A 21255-nucleotide genomic window follows, 5' to 3' on the forward strand; every position below is an offset into this window, starting at 1 on the left:
TCATGCGATATTTTATTGTATTACCATTGTTGTTGTTATAATACGAATGTTTTGCTGTTTGTTGTCGCCGTTATGATCGAGTTATTATAGTATCATTTTTAGCGCGCTGTAGCTTTCATTCGAACTTTTGATCTAATAAAACACAGCAGGGGAGCTGAATAAATATAGTTGCTTCTTCTGGGTTAAGCCCTCATTCAGAAGCCCCAAATTATGTCTGAATCTTTTAGGATCGCTTTTTAATTAGCCTTGCGTGCGTCTCCACTAAACAAAACCCAATTGCAGAGCCTCAATGGAACGTGGTCAATATGCAAAATTGATGACTATGCCTCTTTTGTGGAAGGGACATTGTGTGTTCCTTGCTTATGGAGTCTAATCCAATCATAAATTGCATTCTCTGGCCAATCAGCGCTCCCGGCACGGCGCTTGAAAGCGACCCATGTAGAGAACTTTGTTGAACCTCATTGTTGAGGCTGACAGTTCTGAAAGGAGCTTTGGGGCAGCCTGCTATAAAACGCCTTCCCCAAAGTAGAGGAGCCAGAGGAGTAAAGATAGTCATTCAGATTGGAACCTATCAGATCCTCATTTGTTCTTGACGGAGTATTTCAACAGATCGTTTCGTGTTGCGTTATACTACAGACGGGACCATGATGATCCCAAGCATCCTTGCGCCTAATGCGATGTACCCAGGCCTTTACCGCCCCTCCGCCTCCTTGCCGGTACACCAGTCCCTGCAGAACGCATTTCCAACCCATTCCAGCTTCCTAGTGGAGGACCTGCTGCGGATAAGCAGGCCGGCGGGGTACCACCTCAGACGGACGCTCCCCTCAGCAAGCGTCTCCCCGGCGACAACCACCACCACCATGTCCTTTAGTGCCATGCCACTGGAGCGCATCGTCTCTCCAACTGTCTTGAGGCGCGAATCATGCGCGCCGAAAACGTCACAACCGAGCAGTAAAGATCCAACGTATCTTAAGTTTGGAGTCAGCGCAATCCTTGCACCATCACCAAAGACCGGTGAGTGTGAACAAAGTTGTACCTTCTTTCTAATTGGTAATTTTAGCAGTTCCTTTACACTTAGCATATGGTAAAAGAGACAAAAACTTGTTTGTCTCTTCATGAGTGTTGTCTTGATTGTTGGCGTTCCTTGACACGTTATTTTCCTCTACAGCATCGTTGCCCCCCGCTATCCACCACAGTATGCACCCCAAGGCCTTCTCTCTCCCCTACTTCGACGGATCCTTCCACCCCGCCTTCTTCAGGTCTGCATATTTCCCAGGTAAAGAACTAATCATGCACGTTCAGACACCGTTGAATTGCACTTTGCGCACAGTTGATACGCACCTCTCGACTGGGACAGCGTTCATATCAAAATGTTTTATAGAACGACTTTCCCAAATAATGCTTTGAAAGCTCTGAAAGTTGCACCTTTTTGCACATGCCCTGTATAGGCACGCATATCATTGCAAAACGTAGCTTGCGAACCTTTCAGTGCTTTCAGAGTGGGTGTGGTGTGGTTGGGTGGAATTGGTTCCATTTGCACTGACTTCTCAGCTGCTGAGCTCACTGGTCACTAACATAGCCCTCTTTCCCCCAACTGCTAGTTAACCCATTATCCGGAATCATCACGGTTTAATTTCGAGACGGGCTGCGGTTCGGTCCCGTCCCCCCCACGGTCTCATGCATTAAGGCCATTTTGGTGTCTCCTCCGCAAGGTCCCGCGTTTTTCCCACAGGGCAGGGGCACTGGGCCACTGGCTGCCAACAATGCTTTCAGCACCATAACCAATTTGGTCAGTTACCCCCCCCCCCCCCCCCCCGCAAGCCACCCACGCACCCCAGAGTGACCAGGCGGGCAAGAGGCGTAGACCAGTCATACACTAATTTCCCTATTAGGCGCCATTCACAGCTTTCAATATTCTCACAAGACCACATAGCTCGTTGTTGTGCCTGATTATGGGAAGTGCAACCATGAGTGGTGGATATGAAGGTGGTCTTAGCCCAAGTTATTTGGCAATACATGGTAGGCTTATAGATAGGCATACATGTGCAAGTGTGCAATAATTCAGTGGCTTGTAAATCATTATTATTTGCATGAACAATAATCTAATCAGTGCACACTACAAATGTTCAGTGTTTTACTATATCCCTGACCTGAAAAACACATCATGCCTTAAAACGACTTCCTTCGCCTCTCCGTTTTTTTAAACTCTGGGGCCAATCAACAGGACGAAATAAATAATAATCTCTTAGAAAAGTCTATAAAGTCGCTAGTCCAAGCTTTCATTCAGACGAATCATAATGGGAGTTGGGAGTCTTTTCATGGGATGCGCTGAATACCTTCACGAAACAGCTCGAGCGGCCTGAATAGCTGTTCGTGTTCATTTAATGAAAATGATTTGAGGGCAGAACAAATGCACCCTGGGCCCCTCGGCATCAGTATTCAGGTATGCAGTGGTGTTTAGTTTGAAAGTGTAAATCTCCTTTTGTCGCGATAATATATGGCATTCGCAGCCTGTCCAAAATCTTTTCTGCGTTAGTTCATTACTACACAATTACCGTTCACGGTTTATTAACTCCTCTATCCGTCCTCGCGGGGTTCCTTAAAGGATACGCTGCCTCCTTACCATACCAATGCGGCTGGGGACCGACCAATGTGCTAATTAGTCACCTCGTGCCATTTCACTCAAAAAGGAGACGTATTCCGCGGCCAAATGGGGGAAGCATATTCAATCATAACAGATTGCAAAGTTTGTAGACAAGTGTAAAAAAAAAAAAAAAGGGGACCGATGTTAACGTCTATTTTAAGCCTATTGCTACGTTTTGGCATGCTTTTTTATGAATGAACGGTGTTTATTTGTTGAATTAACGTCTCCCCCTCTTCTAACCACAGCCTCTTCATCGGTCGTGCCCATCCCCGGGACCTTCTCTTGGCCACTGGCCAACAGAGGGAAGCCGAGGAGAGGGATGCTCAGACGGGCGGTGTTCTCTGACGTGCAGCGCAAAGCTCTGGAGAAGATGTTCCAGAAACAGAAATACATCAGCAAACCAGACAGGAAGAAGCTGGCCTCAAAGCTCGGCCTCAAAGACTCACAGGTAAATCACGTACTTTTATTTGCCCAGGGCTAAACTGTGCGTAATACGCGTGTATTTACGCTAACGCGTATGCATGCTAAAGTTGATTCTGTTTTGTATTATTGAAACTCTGTAATAAAGTCAACCTCTATAAACTGAAACAGAACTAACTGGCTATACTATTCCTTTTTTTTCGCCAGGTTAAAATCTGGTTCCAGAACCGCAGAATGAAGTGGAGGAACTCCAAAGAGAGGGAGCTCCTGTCGTCAGGAGGTTGTCGAGAGCAGACCCTGCCCACTAAAACGAACCCACACCCAGATCTCAGCGACGTCGGCAAGAAGTCCTCCGCGGAGGAAGAGGAGGACGAGATGGAAGAGGACCCATTCGGGGCTAGAGGCGCGCCTGGCCTTTGCCATTCCCCCGTAGCGGGGCGCGAGTTGTCTAACAGCGCCGGATCGAACCTCTCGTCGCCATCTCTCTCCAGCAAGCACTCGGAGTTCTCAGAATCGGATGAAGAAGAGATCACAGTTTCATAATTTATTTGCTTATAAAATGGTTATCCACATATGAACTGTACCTGTGTGACTAGGTTTGCCAGAGGCTGTATCCCTTAATTTAGACCCAACTACTAAGATTTTTTTTTTCATGTTCCACCAACTTTTAAAACAATGAACTTCTGTCCAAACAATTTAAGCTATATCCATGATTATTTCTTTTAAAAATAACTCTTATTTTATAGGAAGGGCCGGCTCTTGCCTTTGACAGCAGAGTTTTAAAGTCAATTTCCTTAAATTCTACACATTTTGCCATGTGGCATATGGAAAATGAGGCAGTATTAAAGCAAGTTTTCAGCAGTTCTATATATTTTGCCATGGGGTGGAAAGAAAAGGTTGCAATTTTATTATACATTTCATGCAATTCTACTCATTGTGCCATGGGGCTGAGAAACATTTTTGCCGTTTTAAAGCAAGTTTTCTGCAGTTTGCCATGGCGCAGAGAGAAAATGTTGAAATGTTATGTCATTCAGTTCCATTCATTTAGCCATGACATGTCATGTTAATGCTATCAGAGTGAGAGTGACTAACACAATTAATGGGGCCCTGGGCCCGGTCGGTATTCAGCCATGATTTTCTACAAGTTTTGATAACTGCCTAGACTAACTTACCAATCTAAAAATTGTTTGCAGGAATGGCTAATTGAGTGACTGTCATTGACTGACAAAACAAGAGAAAAGCTGCCGATGCACAACCAAATTTCAAACTTGCACCTTGTGTATTCTACTATTCTTACTCTCAACAGTAAGTTGAGAACCTGACCGAGTTTTTTTTTTAAATATGGGGGGCCCTAGTGGCCGGGGGCCCTAAGCGACCACTTATATCGCTTATGCCTGGAGCTGTCCCTGTTTATAGGATATACTTAGAAATGATTTGCTGTTTTGCACAGCTCTTTCAATTGTACAGTATTTTGTACAACTATTTGTATGGAAATTTTATGCCAAGAAAATTGAGTTACCTGGACTACGTAGAGTTTTTATTGAAAAGTGTAGAAATTTTGTGCATAATTTATACAATTTTGTTAATTCAATGTATTGTGTGTGTGTGTATATATATATATATATGTGTTAATATTTCACCATGTTTTATTTCAATGTATTGTGTGTGTATTTCACAATGTTTTGTACAAATACCAAATAAAATGTAACAGTTACATGGTATATCTTCTATTACAAAGTGGAAATTGACAACAACAACAAAAAACATGAAATATATAGACAGGTTTATGTTAGTAGAGAGCCATAATTGATAAGTCACATTGCATTAATTAATAAATAACCATGTTTTTTTTTTATTGAATCACAAATAACTTAAGACTAGCACAGTGACCTTGAGAATCAGTTCTCCAAGCTCTGGAGAGAACATTGATGATAAACTCCACACGCCTGCTCTGATGCAAAAGAGACTGTACACAAAATACTGATGTTCAAGTAGTTACAAATTGGTTAGAAAAGTCATCAAAATGTCGCAAGGTAATCAAGTATTTACACTTATGTTACATATATATATTTTTACATAGCACAGAATGCTACACATTCATTGAGTTTTAAGAACATGTGAATTCAACAGCGACATCCATTTCAACCATCCAAACCTCTCAAAGCGAGCAGGGTTTTCGCAAGTGGATATACAGACTGACAAACACCTTACGTGTCCGTTTTTTTTTGTGTGCGCTTGCATTTACTATGACAAGTGACCCCCTCCAAGCGTACAGACACAACTTTGATTTCATTATGTAAATTAACAAAGACTGTACCAGCTCCCCAAAAATGATTCACAAAATCCTTCGCTTGCTGTACATCTCTTGGCAGTGCTGAAAACCCCCCAAAGAACTGACCTTAAGGCTTGGCTTAAATTTTTGAGTTCAAAATGAATGTTGCATAGGATTGATGACTAAGAAACACCCAAAACATTGAAAGATAACGGAAGCGATGCTGGAAACAAATAACTATCGAACCAAAAATAACACACTCTCCTCCCCCCCTAGGATGAAGGTTTGGAGGAAACGGGACAATATACACATATCTGAAGCCAAGAAAACAAATCTATTATGTTTTGACCTGAAGCCATAACCATTCTAAATCTTTCACTTCTCCCATTTTGTACTCTCTCATTTGTACCTTTAAAACATGAGCTCAAGTAAAAAAACGACTTTAAAACATGAGCTCAAGTAAAAAAACGACTTTAAAACATGAGCTCAAGTAAAAAAACGACTTTAAAACATGAGCTCAAGCAAAAAAACGACTTTAAAACATGAGCTCAAGTAAAAAAACGACTTTAAAACATGAGCTCAAGCAAAAAAAACGACTTTAAAACATGAGCTCAAGTAAAAAAACGACTTTAAAACATGAGCTCAAGCAAAAAAACGACTTTAAAACATGAGCTCAAGTAAAAAAACGACTTTAAAACATGAGCTCAAGTAAAAAAACGACTTTAAAACATGAGCTCAAGTAAAAAAACGACTTTAAAACATGAGCTCAAGTAAAAAAACTACTTTAAAACATGAGTTCAAGCAAAAAAACGACTTTAAAACATGAGCTCAAGTAAAAAAACGACTTGAAAACAAAGCAGGATTATACACGTTGTTACATGTTCACTCGACATTTTGTCATGACCACGACAATCATTACACATCGTATAATCAAAACAGACGACAAGCACGGTAAAGGCGCAAAGGGGTGTATAGAAGGTAGATGAGGTACAGAGACCAAAACAAGTCCTTAATAATCGCTCCCCCCATATCCATGACATATCCATTACAAAATGATTCTTTACTTTGAGCACCAACCAAATGTACTTTTCTATCTCACGTGGTCGTCCTTAATAAGTTATATCCAAACTTTTACAAACTTCTCAGCATTGGGAGTAATACAATGAATGACATGTCATTAAAGCCCAAGTCCCTTTCCCTATTCAAGCCCTAATAACCTCTTAATAACATGGCATTGGTGTTTGATATGAGGATAGTTCTACAAGCCCACCTGCCGCACAACGCAAAGAGAGTGTCGACTTTTAAAGCCCTGTAAGTTCACAGCCAAAAAGACTCAATTAAAAAAAGTAGCCTATGCACATAGTCTGTTACAAAAAAAAGTAAGGCATCTTTTTAAAGTTCAGTCCAGCACCAAAGTAGAGACTTTTCTTCTGGAGAAGAAGCTTATGCTACGGCGACCCGTTTGGGACAAAAGGAGTCACATGTAGGGGCAGGTGAATGGTGATAGGTGTGTGTGTGTGTGTCACTGGGGGGCAGTGGGAACCAGTGAATTTGGTCTCTGTGGAGATGACGAAGATGACACCTCCAGCACCATGCTCCAGAGGAGAGGGCCTGTAGCTCAATCTGTAGCCCAGTTTGGAGCACTGCAGCCGGGGGAAGAGCCGCGAGGAGCCTGGCTTGTTGATGTGGTGGTTTTGGCTCCACGACGCAGTCTCTTTCTTTTCTGAAATAAGGAGACCACGGTACTGATGCTGATAAGGAAAATAACGAAGATGGAGATGATGCTCCATACACAGTGTAAAAACGCTGGTGTCTGTCAGTTGTTTGTCTAAACGGTACATGAGGAGTAGCTGGAGAGAGGTTGGCCACGACGGTGCAAAAATAGAACAGAGCAGCAGAAGCTTTCTGTTTCGCTCCTTTTTTGTTGTTGTTCAGTTCTCCTCTCGTTCTGGGTTGCCTGCACCCGTAGTGTTCCTGATATGACAATTAGAGTGGCTTGATTTTTGTGGCGTGAGCTTGGAAAAACGCATTCAAAAGAAATGTTGCATTGGCTGAACATAAAAATGTTAACTGAATGCATTTTTTTTTTGTCTTCTTGGGAAGGAGGAGTCGTCGGCTCACAATGTTGACTCTAGTGTTGAGTCCAGGATGTCATGTTGGTGACTGTTGGTATTAGAGTCGCTGTCGTATCTCTGAGGGTTGGAGGAAGTGGCTGCCTCCTTCAGCCTCATTAGCATACTCATCTGAGGACAGAGACGCCAGGGTCAAAGGTTAGCGTGAGTGTGACTGTGTGTGTGTGCCTGCTTGTGTGTGCTGTGTGTACACTTGACCTGTTTTTAGCATTTGTGTGTGCGCGAGCGCCTTTGTCTCACCAGCGGGTCTGCGTCACTGTCACTCTGCGACGGCTCCTTCCTGATGCCCTCCCTGGGGGCGGAGTAACCGTCGAAGCCCACATCTTCTGGGCGGAGCTGCAGCAGCGGGGGCCAATCAGCAGGTGTGGGTGTGGCTAACCAGGGGTAGCTGTCAATCACCCAGCGTGCTGGGTCCTCCCACGCTGACCTACGGCCGTACAGCTACAGAGACGGATGGAGGGGAGAGAGCATTGTATGTATCAATGGAGAGATATGATAATAATATGTTAAGTGTGTGTGTACATATTATTTGTTTGTTTTTTGTGACCGATATGTTTCAGTGTGCCTGTGTGAACGGATATGCATGTGTTGCATGTCTGTTGCATGGCTTTATGTACTTAGCCTACCTGCAGTCCCTCTCTGACTGCCTCCAGCATGTAGGGGATGATGGAGTAGTTCCAGAGGTCAGTGAACCACACCCTGGAGCCAGCCACGTCCATAGGACACGACAGGAAGAGGCGTGGCCCTGGGGAGGCAAAGGTCAAAGGTCAGATGGATGTTAAATAGTGTCACTGTGCCTTTCCTTCCAAATTCTCATTTGTGCATAAAGATGTTCTCAGACCACAAAATTTCCCTGATGTCAAGATTAGTCCACATCCCATCACATCGGTTTTGTAGATCTAGCTATATGCCTTATAAACCCCAAATTAATGGAAAATATAAGCGCAACAAATCTTAAAATTACTGTGATTATCTTCTCCATTTCTTTTAGATTGGGGCATATAGCTGGTTTATGACGTCGTTGTGCATTCTACCTACCGATGGTAACATCAGAGGAGCTGTGTGCCTCTAGGAAGCGGTTGAGGTGGTGCCAGACGCGAGGGATCCAGTCGATGATCTTGACCAGCTCCAGGACGCGCTTGCGGCTGCCGATCTCCGTCTCGATCAGCTTCCTCCTCAGGTAGCGACCCAGGAAGCCCTTCACCGGCTCCAAGTGATTGGCACACAGCACCCATCTGATCACATACACAAATGACAGAGAGGAGGAGTTCATTGGTAGTTACTCATTCATGAATACAGCCAATGAAGACACTCCATCTTTCCATTCGGAATGAATGGAGAGGGCAATGGATTGCTGCCCAGTCTGTTGCTGCCACCTAGTGATGAATCATGTAAAGTGCATTTCAAATTCAAACATTTAGCTGGGTTTCCTTTCAGCTGCTATTGATCTTCAACTGGTATATCTAGTGTTATTACGGCTGTTGAGTTAGCCCACCTGAAGTTGTGGTGGAGTTGTAGGTTGGGTGCGGAGGATGTGGCCTGGCTCATAGTACCGATGATGTAGGGACTGGGGACACACACACAGAAAATCAACACATTTACAATAAACACAAGTGCACGCACGCACGCATGTGTGTGTACTCACCAACATTGGTATTTGCAGTTGAACACCCCGTTGAAGAGCTCTCCCAGAGAGGAGACGTGGTGCAGATTATCCAGTATGACCACTAGAGGGCTCTCTGCCTCTAGTCTGTCACCGCTGCACTGCTCAGCCAGGCCTGACAGGTACTGACGCAACTCCTAGAGAGAAAGAGAGAGAGAGAGAGAGAGAGAGAGAGAGAGAGAGAGAGAGAGAGAGCGAGAGAGCGAGAGAGAGAGAGAGACAGAGGTTTACACATCAAGTATTTTTTTCAATGCACAAAAACCCTACTGAGTTGTTTTAACATAGACCCACTGTTGAGTTCTGCCTCTAAAGACACATCTAATATAACATAGAAAAAAAGGCTAATTAATGGTCACATCACAACAGTGTATCGCCTCGCCAGTCGGTGCCCCATGCTGCGGCGACGGTGCTTCAGGGGCATCGCTACGTACCTTGCTAGACTTGTGGTCCACGTTGAAGGTGACGATGGAGTGAGGGGTCAGGGGTCGGCCCTCCTGCAGGAGCAGGTGTCTTGCCAGACGGTTGGCCAGGTGTGTTTTACCGGTGCCGCTGGGGCCAGAGAGAATGACACGGCGGTGCTCCCTCAGCAGAGACACGTAGCGCTGCAGCATGGGCTTGGGGATCAGGGTGTCAAACACCAGGCAGTCCACACTCTCACTGCTCACACCTAGAGAGGGAGAGAGAGGGAGGCAGAGAGAGAGAGAAACACTTTACACAGAGAGCACGACACACACCAGATTGTGAGGAGAGACGCAGACATTTAGAGAAACACACGCGCTCATACCTTTGAGCCTGATGTTGATGGTGTCGCTGTCTCCAACCAGGTAGCCGCAGGGCAGCAGCTCGGGGGGGTGAGAGACGCCGGTGTTGCTATGGCGATGCACATCCCCGATGTTGTATCCCTCCACACTGTCACAGGTCAGCCCCAGCTGGCTCACTGGGTCCACATGGGTGATGTACTCCTAAGGAAGCAGGAGGGCAAAGGCCAAGGGTTCGGTGACATGCAACTGTGAATCTACTGTGAATTTCTTGTGTCACTTGTTTGGATATTGGAAAGATAAATCAAATGAATGAAACCTTTGTCCACGAATTAAGTCATTCCTTCAAAGTGTTTACCTTGAAGAGGCGACGGACTACCCCGTCCAAGACGTCCCACTTGGTTTTACCACTCACACCGATACAGCCAATCAGGAAGTGGCGAGCCCTGGCCTCCTGGGAGAGGTCCTCGTCCAGACTGACCACTATCTTCACGTGTCGTCCCTCTTTCCTCATCACTCCATCTCCCACTGTATCATCCAACAACATGTCTGAGAGGAGAGAGGGGGAGGAGAGTGAGACTCACACAATACACCCATTCACAGTAGAAACAGCTATCAGGCCAACACACTCTCAAAAGGCCATCATGCCCAAACACAAATACAGACGTACACACACTTAAAAGAAACGCATGCTCACACATTTACCCAACTGTACAGATACCCACATCAAAACATGCTGTTCTTACCCAGGCTGGTGGACTCGGTGAGGTTGATGCTGTGCTGGGACAGGCCAGGCCCTGGTGTAGGGGTGTGTGTATGGTGAGGGGGCGAGGAGGAGATGGAGGCCTGGGAGGGGGCTCTGCTGCTCCCCGTACTCTCCAGCTTCAGACGGTCATTCTCTGCCTTCAGTTTCTCTATGTCCCCCTGAGAGAAAACACAGGAAGCCATAGCAACAGCAGGTCAACAAAACAGTGTGTGTGTGTGCATGCACGTACGTTTCCCCGGTTGTGTGAATGTTACCTGCATGTGGTTCATGGCCTCTCTGAGCTGGTCCAGTTGATGGGCCGAGCTGAGAGCCTCAAGGCGGATGTCCGTCAGCTTCATCTCCTTCTCCCTGAGCTCACTGCGGAGCTGCATCACGGTCTCTGCCTCACCGTCCAGACAGTCCGACAGCCTACACACAGATGCTCAATTGACATAACTTTTACATATTTTCTCACACACACACACACACACACACACACACACACACACACGCACACGCACGCATGCACACACACATGCACGCACGCACAAACACCACACCTTATACGTACAGTGAGTTGGAGTGCGAGTTCCTGAGCATGTGGCTGGAGGTTGTGGACCCATTGTGGGGGAGTTTAGGGGAGGAGGGGAGGGAGGAGTCCGTCATCTCCTCTATGTCAGAGTGGGACGAGGCAGACTTAGGGGACTTCTTCTTGCTGAACGCCTGCTTGAAGGAGCTGCGCAACTGCAGGCGGGAGAGAGGCAGAGAGGAGTGGCGGGTGAGTGTCTCCCAAAACAGGCGGGGAGCAAGGGAAATCGGAGGGAGGCAGTGGTGAGGGGAGTGCCCGAGTAAGTGAGAAACAGACCAAGAAAAGAGAGAAGGGAAGGAGAAGCAATGGGGGAAAAGGACTAGGGCTACAGGGAGACCGTGACTTGAGTTTTATGCTCCGAACACAAACACTAAGAGGTGTCCGTGTGAGTGAGTGTCAGGTGGTTATTGTGTATGTGTGTGTGTGTGTGTGTGTGTGTGTGTGTGTGTGTGTGTGTGTGTGTGTGTGTGTGTGTGTGTGGTCACATACATCCAGTCCACTAACCTGACCTACTGTGTATGTGTATAAATACACAACGCACTGTAGACTGCAGAGAGAAATAACAGCACTGCAGTGAATAACCGCACTGCAGTGAATAACCCCACTGCAGTGAAGAACAGCACTGCAGTGAAGAACAGCACTGCAGTGAATAACAGCACTGCAGTGAATAACCGCACTGCAGTGAATAACCCCACTGCAGTGAAGAACAGCACTGCAGTGAATAACAGCACTGCAGTGAATAACAGCACTGCAGTGAAGAACAGCACTGCAGTGAATAACAGCACTGCAGTGAATAACAGCACTGCAGTGAAGAACAGCACTGCAGTGAATAACAGCACTGCAGTGAATAACCCCACTGCAGTGAAGAACAGCACTGCAGTGAATAACAGCACTGCAGTGAAGAACTGCAGTGAATAAGACTAGAAAAGAGGCCGTCATGGAGACTACCAGTTTCATGTACCTTTAATTCACAGCGAGAAGATTACCAGGAAATGTCTGCCTTATAATGGAGCCTTGTGTTACGTTTTTGTTTCAGAGCAGGCTCAAAGTCACACCAGGAAAGCAAGCAGGATAAAGAACACGACCGGAGAAGAAAGCAGAGGGATGATTGAGGACGGGAGAGGAAGGAGAGGGATGATTGAGGACGGGAGAGGAAGGAGAGGGATGATTGAGGACGGGAGAGGAAGGAGAGGGATGATTGAGGACGGGAGAGGAAGGAGAGGGATGATTGAGGACGGGAGAGGAAGGAGAGGGATGATTGAGGACGGGAGAGGAAGCAGAGGGATGATTGAGGACGGGAGAGGAAGGAGAGGGATGATTGAGGACGGGAGAGGAAGGAGAGGGATCATTGAGGACGGGAGAGGAAGGAGAGGGATGATTGAGGACGGGAGAGGAAGGAGAGGGATCATTGAGGACGGGAGAGGAAGGAGAGGGATCATTGAGGACGGGAGAGGAAGGAGAGGGATCATTGAGGACGGGAGAGGAAGGAGAGGGATCATTGAGGACGGGAGAGGAAGGAGAGGGATGATTGAGGACGGGAGAGGAAGGAGAGGGATGATTGAGGATGGGAGAGGAAGGAGAGGGATTGCGTTAGTAACCTACAGAGTGCTTGGGGTTAAGTTAAGGTCAGTTCGAGGTTAAGCTGCCTTTCTTTTTTTTGAATCCACTCTTACCTCATAGACCTGCCACATGAAGCGATAGCACAGAGAGAGAGAGAGAGAGAGAGACACACACAAAACAGCACAGGTTCAGTGGGGAGTGTGTGAGTGTGTCAGTGGTAGGGACATAGCCAGTGGAGGCTACAGAAGGTGTACTGTGGAAAAGTGGAAAATGCTCTAAGGAATATCAAAAGTCAAATCCTAGGAATCGGAGAGAGCGATCTACACTTCTTAGAACTTGTATCATTCGAATCTCTGAGCAGGGTACAGAACGGAAGGCAATTCAAATATAACGTGTCCACTTGAATAGGAACACAGCTGCTCTGCAACGTAAGCCTCTAAGGCCATTTGCTTCAACCCACACTGGCGCCAGACCGATGTCCCTCTAACAGGGGGCTCGTTTACGGTCCACTACCCTTCTTACCACGATACCTCACAGACAGACCGCATACACCCTACATGCTACACTCTTCCACATGCGGCTTATCCAATCCACATATTATCAAAGGACCACCTATTGTCTGTGCAAAAAGCACATGAGAATCACGGACGATCTGAAGATAGCTTATTGTCACTAGGTCCTAAAACATGACTTTCGCTCGACGAAACTGCATATAGACCGTACACCAGTCTACTCCTTCTCACAAAGTCCTCGGATTGGGCCAGGAGTATTGTATGATTAAATCGATAGAGCTACACATATAGACATTCAAAGCTAAAGTCAGCTTATACAGGGTCACTTCAATGTTATTACGTCTACGGGACAGAGGACAGGGACACAAATCACTAGGGTCTAGAAAGGTTCAATAGCAGCCAATACTAGAGGTCGACCGATTAATCGGAATGGCCGATTAATTAGGGCCGATTTCAAATTTTCATAACAATCGGAAATCGGTATTTGTGGACGCCGATTTTGCCAAATTTTTTTTTTTACACCTTTATTTAACTAGGCAAGTCAGTTAAGAACACATTCTTATTTTCAATGAGGGCCTAGGAACGGTGGGTTAACTGCCTTGTTCAGGGGCAGAATGACAGATTTTTATCCTTGTCAGCTCAGGGATTCAATCTTGCAACCTTACGGTTAACTAGTCCAACGCTCTAACCACCTGCCTCACGAGGAGCCTGCCTGTCACGCGAATGCAGTAAGAAGCCAAGGTAAGTTGCTAGCTAGCATTAAACTTATATTTTTAAAAACAATCAATCATAATCACTAGTTATAACTATACATGGTTGATGATATTACTAGTTTATCTAGCGTGTCCTGCGTTGCATATAATCGATCCGGTGAGCTTTCGCGAAAAAGGACTGTCGTTGCTCCAACGTGTACCTAACCATAAACGTCAATGCCTTTCTTAAAATCAATACACAAGTATATATTTTTAAACCTGCATATTTAGCTAAAAGAAATCCAGGTTAGCATGCAATATTAACCAGGTGAAATTGTGTCACTTCTCTTGCGTTCATTGCACACAGAGTCAGGGTATATGCAACAGTTTGGGCCGCCTGGCTCTTTGCGAACTAATTTGCCAGAATTGTACGTAATTATGACATAACATTGAAGGTTGTGCAATGTATCAGCAATATTTAGTCTTAGGGATGCCATCCATTAGATAAAATACGGAACGGTTCCGTATTTCATTGAAAGAATTTAGGTTTTGTTTTCTAAATGACGGTTTCCGGATTCAACCATATGTGTGTTATTATGTTATAATTAAGTCTATGATTTGATAGAGCAGTCAGACTGAGCGATGGTAGGCACCAGCAGGCTCGTAAGCATTAATTCAAACAGAACTTTTGTGCGTCTTGCCAGCAGCTCTTCGCAATACTTCAAGCATTGAGCTGTTTATGACTTCAAGCCTATCAACTCCCGAGATTAGGCTGGTGTAACCGATGTGAAATGGCTAGCTAGTTAGCGGGGTGAGCGCTAATAGCGTTTCAAACGTCACTCGCTCTGAGACTTGGAGTAGTTGTTAGCCTTGCTCTGCTTGGGTAACGCTGCTTCAAGGGTGGCTGTTGTCGATGTGTTCCTGGTTCGAGCCCAGGTAGAGGTGAGGAGAGGGACGGAAGCTATACTGTTACACTGGCAATACTAAAGTGCCTATAAGAACATCCAATAGTCAAAGGTATATAAAATACAAATCGTATAGAGAGAAATATTCCTATAATAACTACAACCTAAAAGTTCTTAACTGGGAATATTGAAGACTCATGTTAAAAGGAACCACCAGCTTTCATATGTTTTCATGTTCTGAGCAAGGAACTTAAACGTTAGCTTTCTTACATGGCACATATTGCACTTTTACTTTCTTCTCCAACACTTTGTTTTTGCATTATTTAAACCAAATTGAACATGTTTCATTATTTATTTGAGGCTAAATTGATTTTATAGATGTATTATATTAAGTTAAAATAAGTGTTCATTCAGTATTGTTGTAGTTGTCATTATTAAAAAGAAAAAATGTTAAAAATCGGCCAATTAATCGGTATCAGCGTTTTTTTTTGGTCCTCCAATAATCGGTATCGGCGTTGAAAAATCATAATCGGTCGACCTCTAGCCAGTAAAGCAATTAGAGCGGGGCTCAATTCAAACCCTGTGGGAAACCAAATTCCTCTATTAGAATGCAATACAATTCCTGAAATGCTATTGGAATTGAGCCCACGTCTGGAGGATTGACTCAGAGATTTGCTACAACCACTACAGCAGCGACACACTGGGTATGTAAAGCAGCTCTTACAGCAACAATCAGCTCGTCAAGATATTGTAGATGCAGGCAACAAAACAGAGTTCAGTAGTATCTTTAGAGAGTCTCAAGACGAGCCGCTTCCATCGAGCAGCTCTGAAGCGGTACAAATACAATTACCTGGCGCGAAAGCTTTCAGGTTGATCGCTGTTTTGCTGCCTACAGACACCAACAGAAAAGGTGCGCAGCCTAAAAGCATCTACAGTAACCAAACCACCAACAGGATGCATACATCGTCGTCTTCAACCTGTCCTCCTGTGCAAGACACGATCTGTCAGCAACAAGGAGCAAGAGGGAACAGAACAGGAAATGGAGCAATGTTAACTCCCTGTATTAACAGGGAATTGAAAATGTTCAAAACATGTTCTCTATTTCACACACCATCTCTACAACTTGTAGATCTAGGTAACGTACCAAATGACACACTATTCCCTAAACTGTACACTATTTTTGAACAGGAACTGGAGTCTACAAGGAAAGCTAATCGCGTTGCATTCACCTTGGCACCTGTGCAAGATGCCTGAGAACGAGACCCCAGAGTGTGAATTACAAACACACAAATACACACACACACACACACACACACACACACACACACACACACACACACACACACACACACACACACACACACACACACACACACACACACACACACACACACACACACACACACACACACACACACACACACACACACACACATATATATATATATATAGAGAGAGAGATGAAACAAGTGAGACAGAGACAAACCTACATACAGGTGTTAGATTTCATTTGGAATAAGATATGTGTGTGTGTGTTAGTGAGCGATCACGACCGTGAGTGTGCGCTTTGAATGCGTCTGCATGTCTACGACTGTACATACCCAGTTCTTCTTGTTCTTCTTCTTGTTCTTAGCGTCGGCGTCCATGTTGGATCCCACACTGGAGTGGCTGGTTGCACTGGCAATGCTGCTGACGCTGTCTGACGAGTGCTGTCTCCTCATCCGTAGGTCTGGCTGCTGCTGCTGCTGCTGCAGGGGGCTGCCATTACTACCACCACAACCTGAGAAAGAGGGGAGGAGAGGCGGGGGGGGGTTGAGAGACAGACAAAGTGAGAGAGCGAGAGAGACTTTTTTTCAAGACCCATAAATAATACAGTATCACAGCATTGTGGGAAGTCCTTAACTTCGCCTTTCCCTTCGCCAGGGGTAAGCTTCAAGGTAGACTCAGCGTTATGATGTAGATGCATAAAATGAACAGCATTGTGGGGCGCCACCATTGTGGGGCGCGGGTGATTTTATTTGGCCCCCCAAGTTTTCTGAGCAAGTTTGAGACATAACAGACTTCCACGCCGATCTCAACAAACAATTTCTGTATGCACCTCACTTTGTGCACGGGGGTATTGTCATCCTGAAACAGGAAAGGGCCTTCCCAAAACTGTTGCCACAAAGTTGGAAGCACAGAATCAACTAGAATGTCATTGTATGCTGTCGTATTAAAATTTCCCTTCACTGGAACTAAGGGAACTAGACCGAACCATGAAAAACAGCACCAAACCATTATTCCTCCTCCACCAAACTTTACAGTTGGCACTATGCATTCAGGCAGGTAGTGTTCTCCTGGCATCCGCCAAACCCAGATTCATCTGTCAGACTTACAGATGGCGAAGCGTGATTCATCACTCCAGAGAACGCATTTCCTCTGCTCCAGAGTCCAATGGCAGTGAGCTTTACACCACTCCAGCCGATGCTTGGCATTGAGCATGGTGAGCTTAGGCTTGTGTGGCTGCTCGGCCACGGAAACCCAAAACATCACGATGGTGCCGACAGAGATGGTCACCTCACTTCGAGCTCTTAGGAAACTGTGCAGTATTTCGTTTTTTTTATCTGACAAATACATTGGATTTGATTTCATGAAGCTCCCGACAAACAGTTCTTGTGCCGATAGTTTGGAACTCGGTAGTGAGTGTTGCAACCGAGGATGGACGATCTTTACAGCTTGTGTGGCCTGCCACTTCTTTGTTGAGCCGTTGTTGCTCCTAAACGTTTCCACGTCACAATAACAGCACTTACAGTTGATCGGGAAAGCTCTAATAGGGAAGCAAGTTTACGAACTGACTTGTTGGAAAGGTGGCATTTTATGTTACCTTTATTTAACTAGGAAAGCCAGTTAAGAACAAATTCTTATTTTCATCCTATGACGGTGCCCAGTTGAAAGTCACTGAGCTCTTCAGTACAGACCATTCTACTGCCAATGTTTGTCTATGGAGATTGCATGGCGGTGCGCTCGATTTTATACACCGGTCAGCAGCGGGCGTGGCTGAAATAGCCAAATCCACTCATTTGAAGGGGTGTCCACATACCTTTGTATATATAGTGCATCTGCGGTGCTGCTCGCGGAAACATCATTTCTCGGAGTCTACTGTACCCCTAAGGAACTGTTAGAGGTTGTTGGAGATATTGCTATGGTTTTGGTTCGGTTCTCCTTTACCTGTCCTGTTCTGTTTGCAGGTGAGTTCAGGTGTGTTGATGACTCCGTTTATGGCAGCCTGGGCCACGTTGTTCTGCTTCTTCAGCAGCTCAATGTTCTTCCTCAGCTCGTTCAGCTCACAGTCCTGCAAGGAAAACACGTATTCATTCACATATCTAAAAATCCATATACACGATCGTATTTTCATATTTTGGTTTCCCTTGGGCCGGGACGCACATAATTCAACTGTGCCTTAAATGATGTAACGTGGTGCTGTGAAAATGCCTCACCTTGTGCTCAGCGGTCATACTGAGACTCTTCAGTCTGATGGTCATGTTGCCCAGGCTCTGTTCAAACGCTGCCACCAGGTGAGCCTGCACAGGGAAATAACGCAGGTTAGAATAATGTCAGAGGTTATATTATAGTTCAACTTAGTTGGAATGGCCAAAGATCCTTATTGTCAAAGCATGAGAGTGATGAGAGCAACAGTAGTTGTACTCCCAAGATGATCTCCTCCAAGGACAGAACTAGTAGTAGATAAGACAAGAGCAACTGACAGGAATCCAAACCGAGTTACCGAATAACAACAGTTCTCTCATCTCAAAGCCAACAGCTGACGTAGCGCATCGATTAGCCTACATTCCAATTAAAAACTAGAAGGCAAAGCAAAAAGGTTGAAGGGGAATGGTCCATTTTTATACCACAACCCACACACAGTACCAAACCAATATAGCCATCATCTACTACAAATAGTCAGCTAGCTCGTGGTTTCTTAAACAATGGGTTGGGACCCAAAGTGGGCCCTGGGCATGTTAGAGGCCAGTAATGAGAATACATCTAACTATATTGGCGATTTGGAAAAAGTCACAAAAACAGCTTGAGCCTCTTTTCCTTGCCTCACGCTCTTTTCTTATCAAGTGATAATGCTCTGACTCTTCTCAATTTAAATCTTGTCTTTACTAAGATTTCAAATAGGCTATTATCAAAGTCACAAAAACAACTTGAGCTCTTTTCCTTGCCTCACGCTCTTTGCTTATCAAGTGATAATGCTCTCACTCTTCTCAATTTAAATCTTGTCTTTACTAAGATTTCAAATAGGCTATTATCAAATGGGCAAGGGCAGGGGTAAAAAAATACTCAAATGGTGAATGGACGCTGCGCTTTCCCACGGTGTCAATCATGCTGGGTAGACTACTCAGGTTATACATCAGAGAAAGGTGCTTAATATTAGCAACTGAAAAATAAACATAGCAGCAGTAGAAAGCTGTGATCCTCCTCTTTTTAGGGGTAACCATCATATTCTGTAGCTAAAAGGTAATGTGGCAGGCTATTAATTATGAAAATCTAAAAAATGCCTTATTACTAGGCTATTCAAAATCAAATACAAATACACCATAATTGTAGGCTAACTGTACTCTATCAGCAACCCAATCAATGAGCCAACAGCATCGCCTAGGCCTATACGTTCTCTCCCAGACTCATGGATATAAGGTTTGGAGTGTAGCACAAGGTAACCAGTCCATCCGATACGCATAATAACACAGTCCACACTCAAAGTAGATTACTAGAATTTGTTTAATTTTGGAGTAGACCAATTATGTACCAAAGACATCTAAAATATGTTTAAAAATATATATAATTTACAATAAATTCCATCCGTGTGTAATATGTGGTAGGCTATTAGGCTGTGTGTTGTACATGCGGCATCTTAAATGTGCTGAAATGATCATCACCTTAGAAAACGCTGTCAATTTCCTTGTTTTAACATTCGCAAAGTTGCTGGCCCAGATGGCATCCCTAGCCGCGTCATCAGAGCATGCGTAGACCAGCTGGCTGGTGTGTTTACGGACATATTCAATCCCTCCCTATCCCAGTCTGCTGTACCCACATGCTTAAAGAAGGCCACCATTGCTCCTGTACCCAAGGCGGCAAAGGTAACTGAATTAAAAAACTATCGCCCCATTGCACTCACTTCTGTCATCATGAAGTGCTTTGAGAGACTAGTCAAGGATCATATCACCTCCACCTTACCTGCCACCCTAGACCCACTTCAGTTTGCATACCGCCCCAACAGGTCCACAGGCGATGCAATCGCCATCACACTGCCCTATCCCATCTGGACACGAGGTATAAATACGTATGTAAGAATGCTGTTCATTGACTACAGCTCAGCATTCAACACCATAGTACCTTCCAAGCTCATCATTAAGCTTGAGACCCTGGGTCTCGACCCAGCCCTGTGCAATTAGGTCCAGGACTTTGACGGCCGCCCCCAGGTGGTGAAGGTAGGAAACAACATCTCCACTCCGCTGATTTTCAACACTGGCGCCCCACAAAAATGTGCGTGCTCAGCCCCTTCCTGTACTCCCTGTTCACCCATGACTGCACGGCCATTCACGCCTCTAACTCAATCATCAAGTTTGCAGACGACACAACAGTAGTGGGCTTGATTACCAACAATGACGAGACAGCCTACAGGGAGGAGGTGAGGGCAAACAACCTCTCACTCAACGTCAACGAAACAAAGGAGATGATCGTGTACTTCAGGAAACCACAGCGGGAGCACCTCCCTATCTACATCGACGAGACAGCAGTGGGAAGGTGAAAAGTTTTACGTTTTAAGACAAAGGTCCACCCACACAGACAGTGTGGTAAAGAAGGCGCAACAGCGCCTCTTCAACTTCAGGATGGCTGAAGAAATGTGGCTTGTCACCTAAAACCCTGACAAACTTTTACAGATGCACAATTGAGAGCATCCTGTCGGGCCGTATCACCGCCTGGTATGGCAACTGCACCGCCCTCAACCGCAAAGCTCTCCAGAGGGTGGTGCGGTCTGCACAACATATCACCGGGGGAAACTACCTGCCCTCCAGGATACCTACAGCACCCGATGTCACAGGAAGGGCAAATAGATCATCAAGGACAACAAACACCCGAGTCACTGCCTGTTCACCCCGCAACCATCCAGAAGACGAGGTCAGTACAGGTGCATCAAAGCTGGGACCGAAAGACTGAAAAACAGCTTGTATCTCAAGGTAATCAGACTGTTAAACAGCCATCACTAACACAGAGAGGTTGCTGCCAACATACAGACTCAAATCATTAGCCACTTAATAAATGGATCACTAGTCCCTTTAAAAAAATGTCACTTTAATAATGTTTACATATCTTACATTA

General features: G+C 45.2%; 2 protein-coding genes across 12 annotated transcripts in view; one reads left to right on the top strand and one right to left on the bottom strand.

Moving 5' to 3' along the window:
• Nucleotides 1-536: 536 nt before the first annotated feature.
• Nucleotides 537-4393, top strand: dbx1a (developing brain homeobox 1a). The gene is made up of 4 exons (XM_020488693.2): nt 537-1014; nt 1169-1276; nt 2890-3092; nt 3272-4393. Exons 1-4 carry the CDS (start codon nt 645-647, stop codon nt 3605-3607), a joined length of 1017 nt encoding a protein of 338 aa, XP_020344282.1. The 5' UTR covers nt 537-644; the 3' UTR covers nt 3608-4393.
• A 191-nt stretch (nt 4394-4584) lies between these two features.
• Nucleotides 4585-21255, bottom strand: part of nav2a (neuron navigator 2a) — a 130665-nt gene continuing 113994 nt past the window's right edge. For 8 of the 11 annotated variants that reach the window (XM_031830611.1, XM_031830610.1, XM_031830606.1 and 5 more), the window contains 16 exons: nt 18369-18452; nt 18100-18223; nt 16494-16672; nt 12897-12905; nt 11206-11378; nt 10910-11063; nt 10636-10813; nt 10248-10438; nt 9916-10093; nt 9563-9798; nt 9114-9268; nt 8964-9035; nt 8507-8703; nt 8095-8213; nt 7709-7909; nt 4585-7579 (listed from right to left, as the gene is read on the bottom strand). In XM_031830611.1, coding sequence (XP_031686471.1) covers nt 7454-7579; nt 7709-7909; nt 8095-8213; nt 8507-8703; nt 8964-9035; nt 9114-9268; nt 9563-9798; nt 9916-10093; nt 10248-10438; nt 10636-10813; nt 10910-11063; nt 11206-11378; nt 12897-12905; nt 16494-16672; nt 18100-18223; nt 18369-18452 — 2376 coding nt within the window. In that variant the 3' untranslated portion in view covers nt 4585-7453. The remainder of the gene's footprint in view (nt 7580-7708; nt 7910-8094; nt 8214-8506; nt 8704-8963; nt 9036-9113; nt 9269-9562; nt 9799-9915; nt 10094-10247; nt 10439-10635; nt 10814-10909; nt 11064-11205; nt 11379-12896; nt 12906-16493; nt 16673-18099; nt 18224-18368; nt 18453-21255) is intronic. The other 3 variants (XM_031830607.1, XM_031830616.1, XM_031830615.1) reach the window with 1 other exon arrangement.

This window comes from Oncorhynchus kisutch, linkage group LG8 (assembly GCF_002021735.2).
Source record: "Oncorhynchus kisutch isolate 150728-3 linkage group LG8, Okis_V2, whole genome shotgun sequence".
Lineage (NCBI taxonomy): Eukaryota > Metazoa > Chordata > Actinopteri > Salmoniformes > Salmonidae > Oncorhynchus > Oncorhynchus kisutch.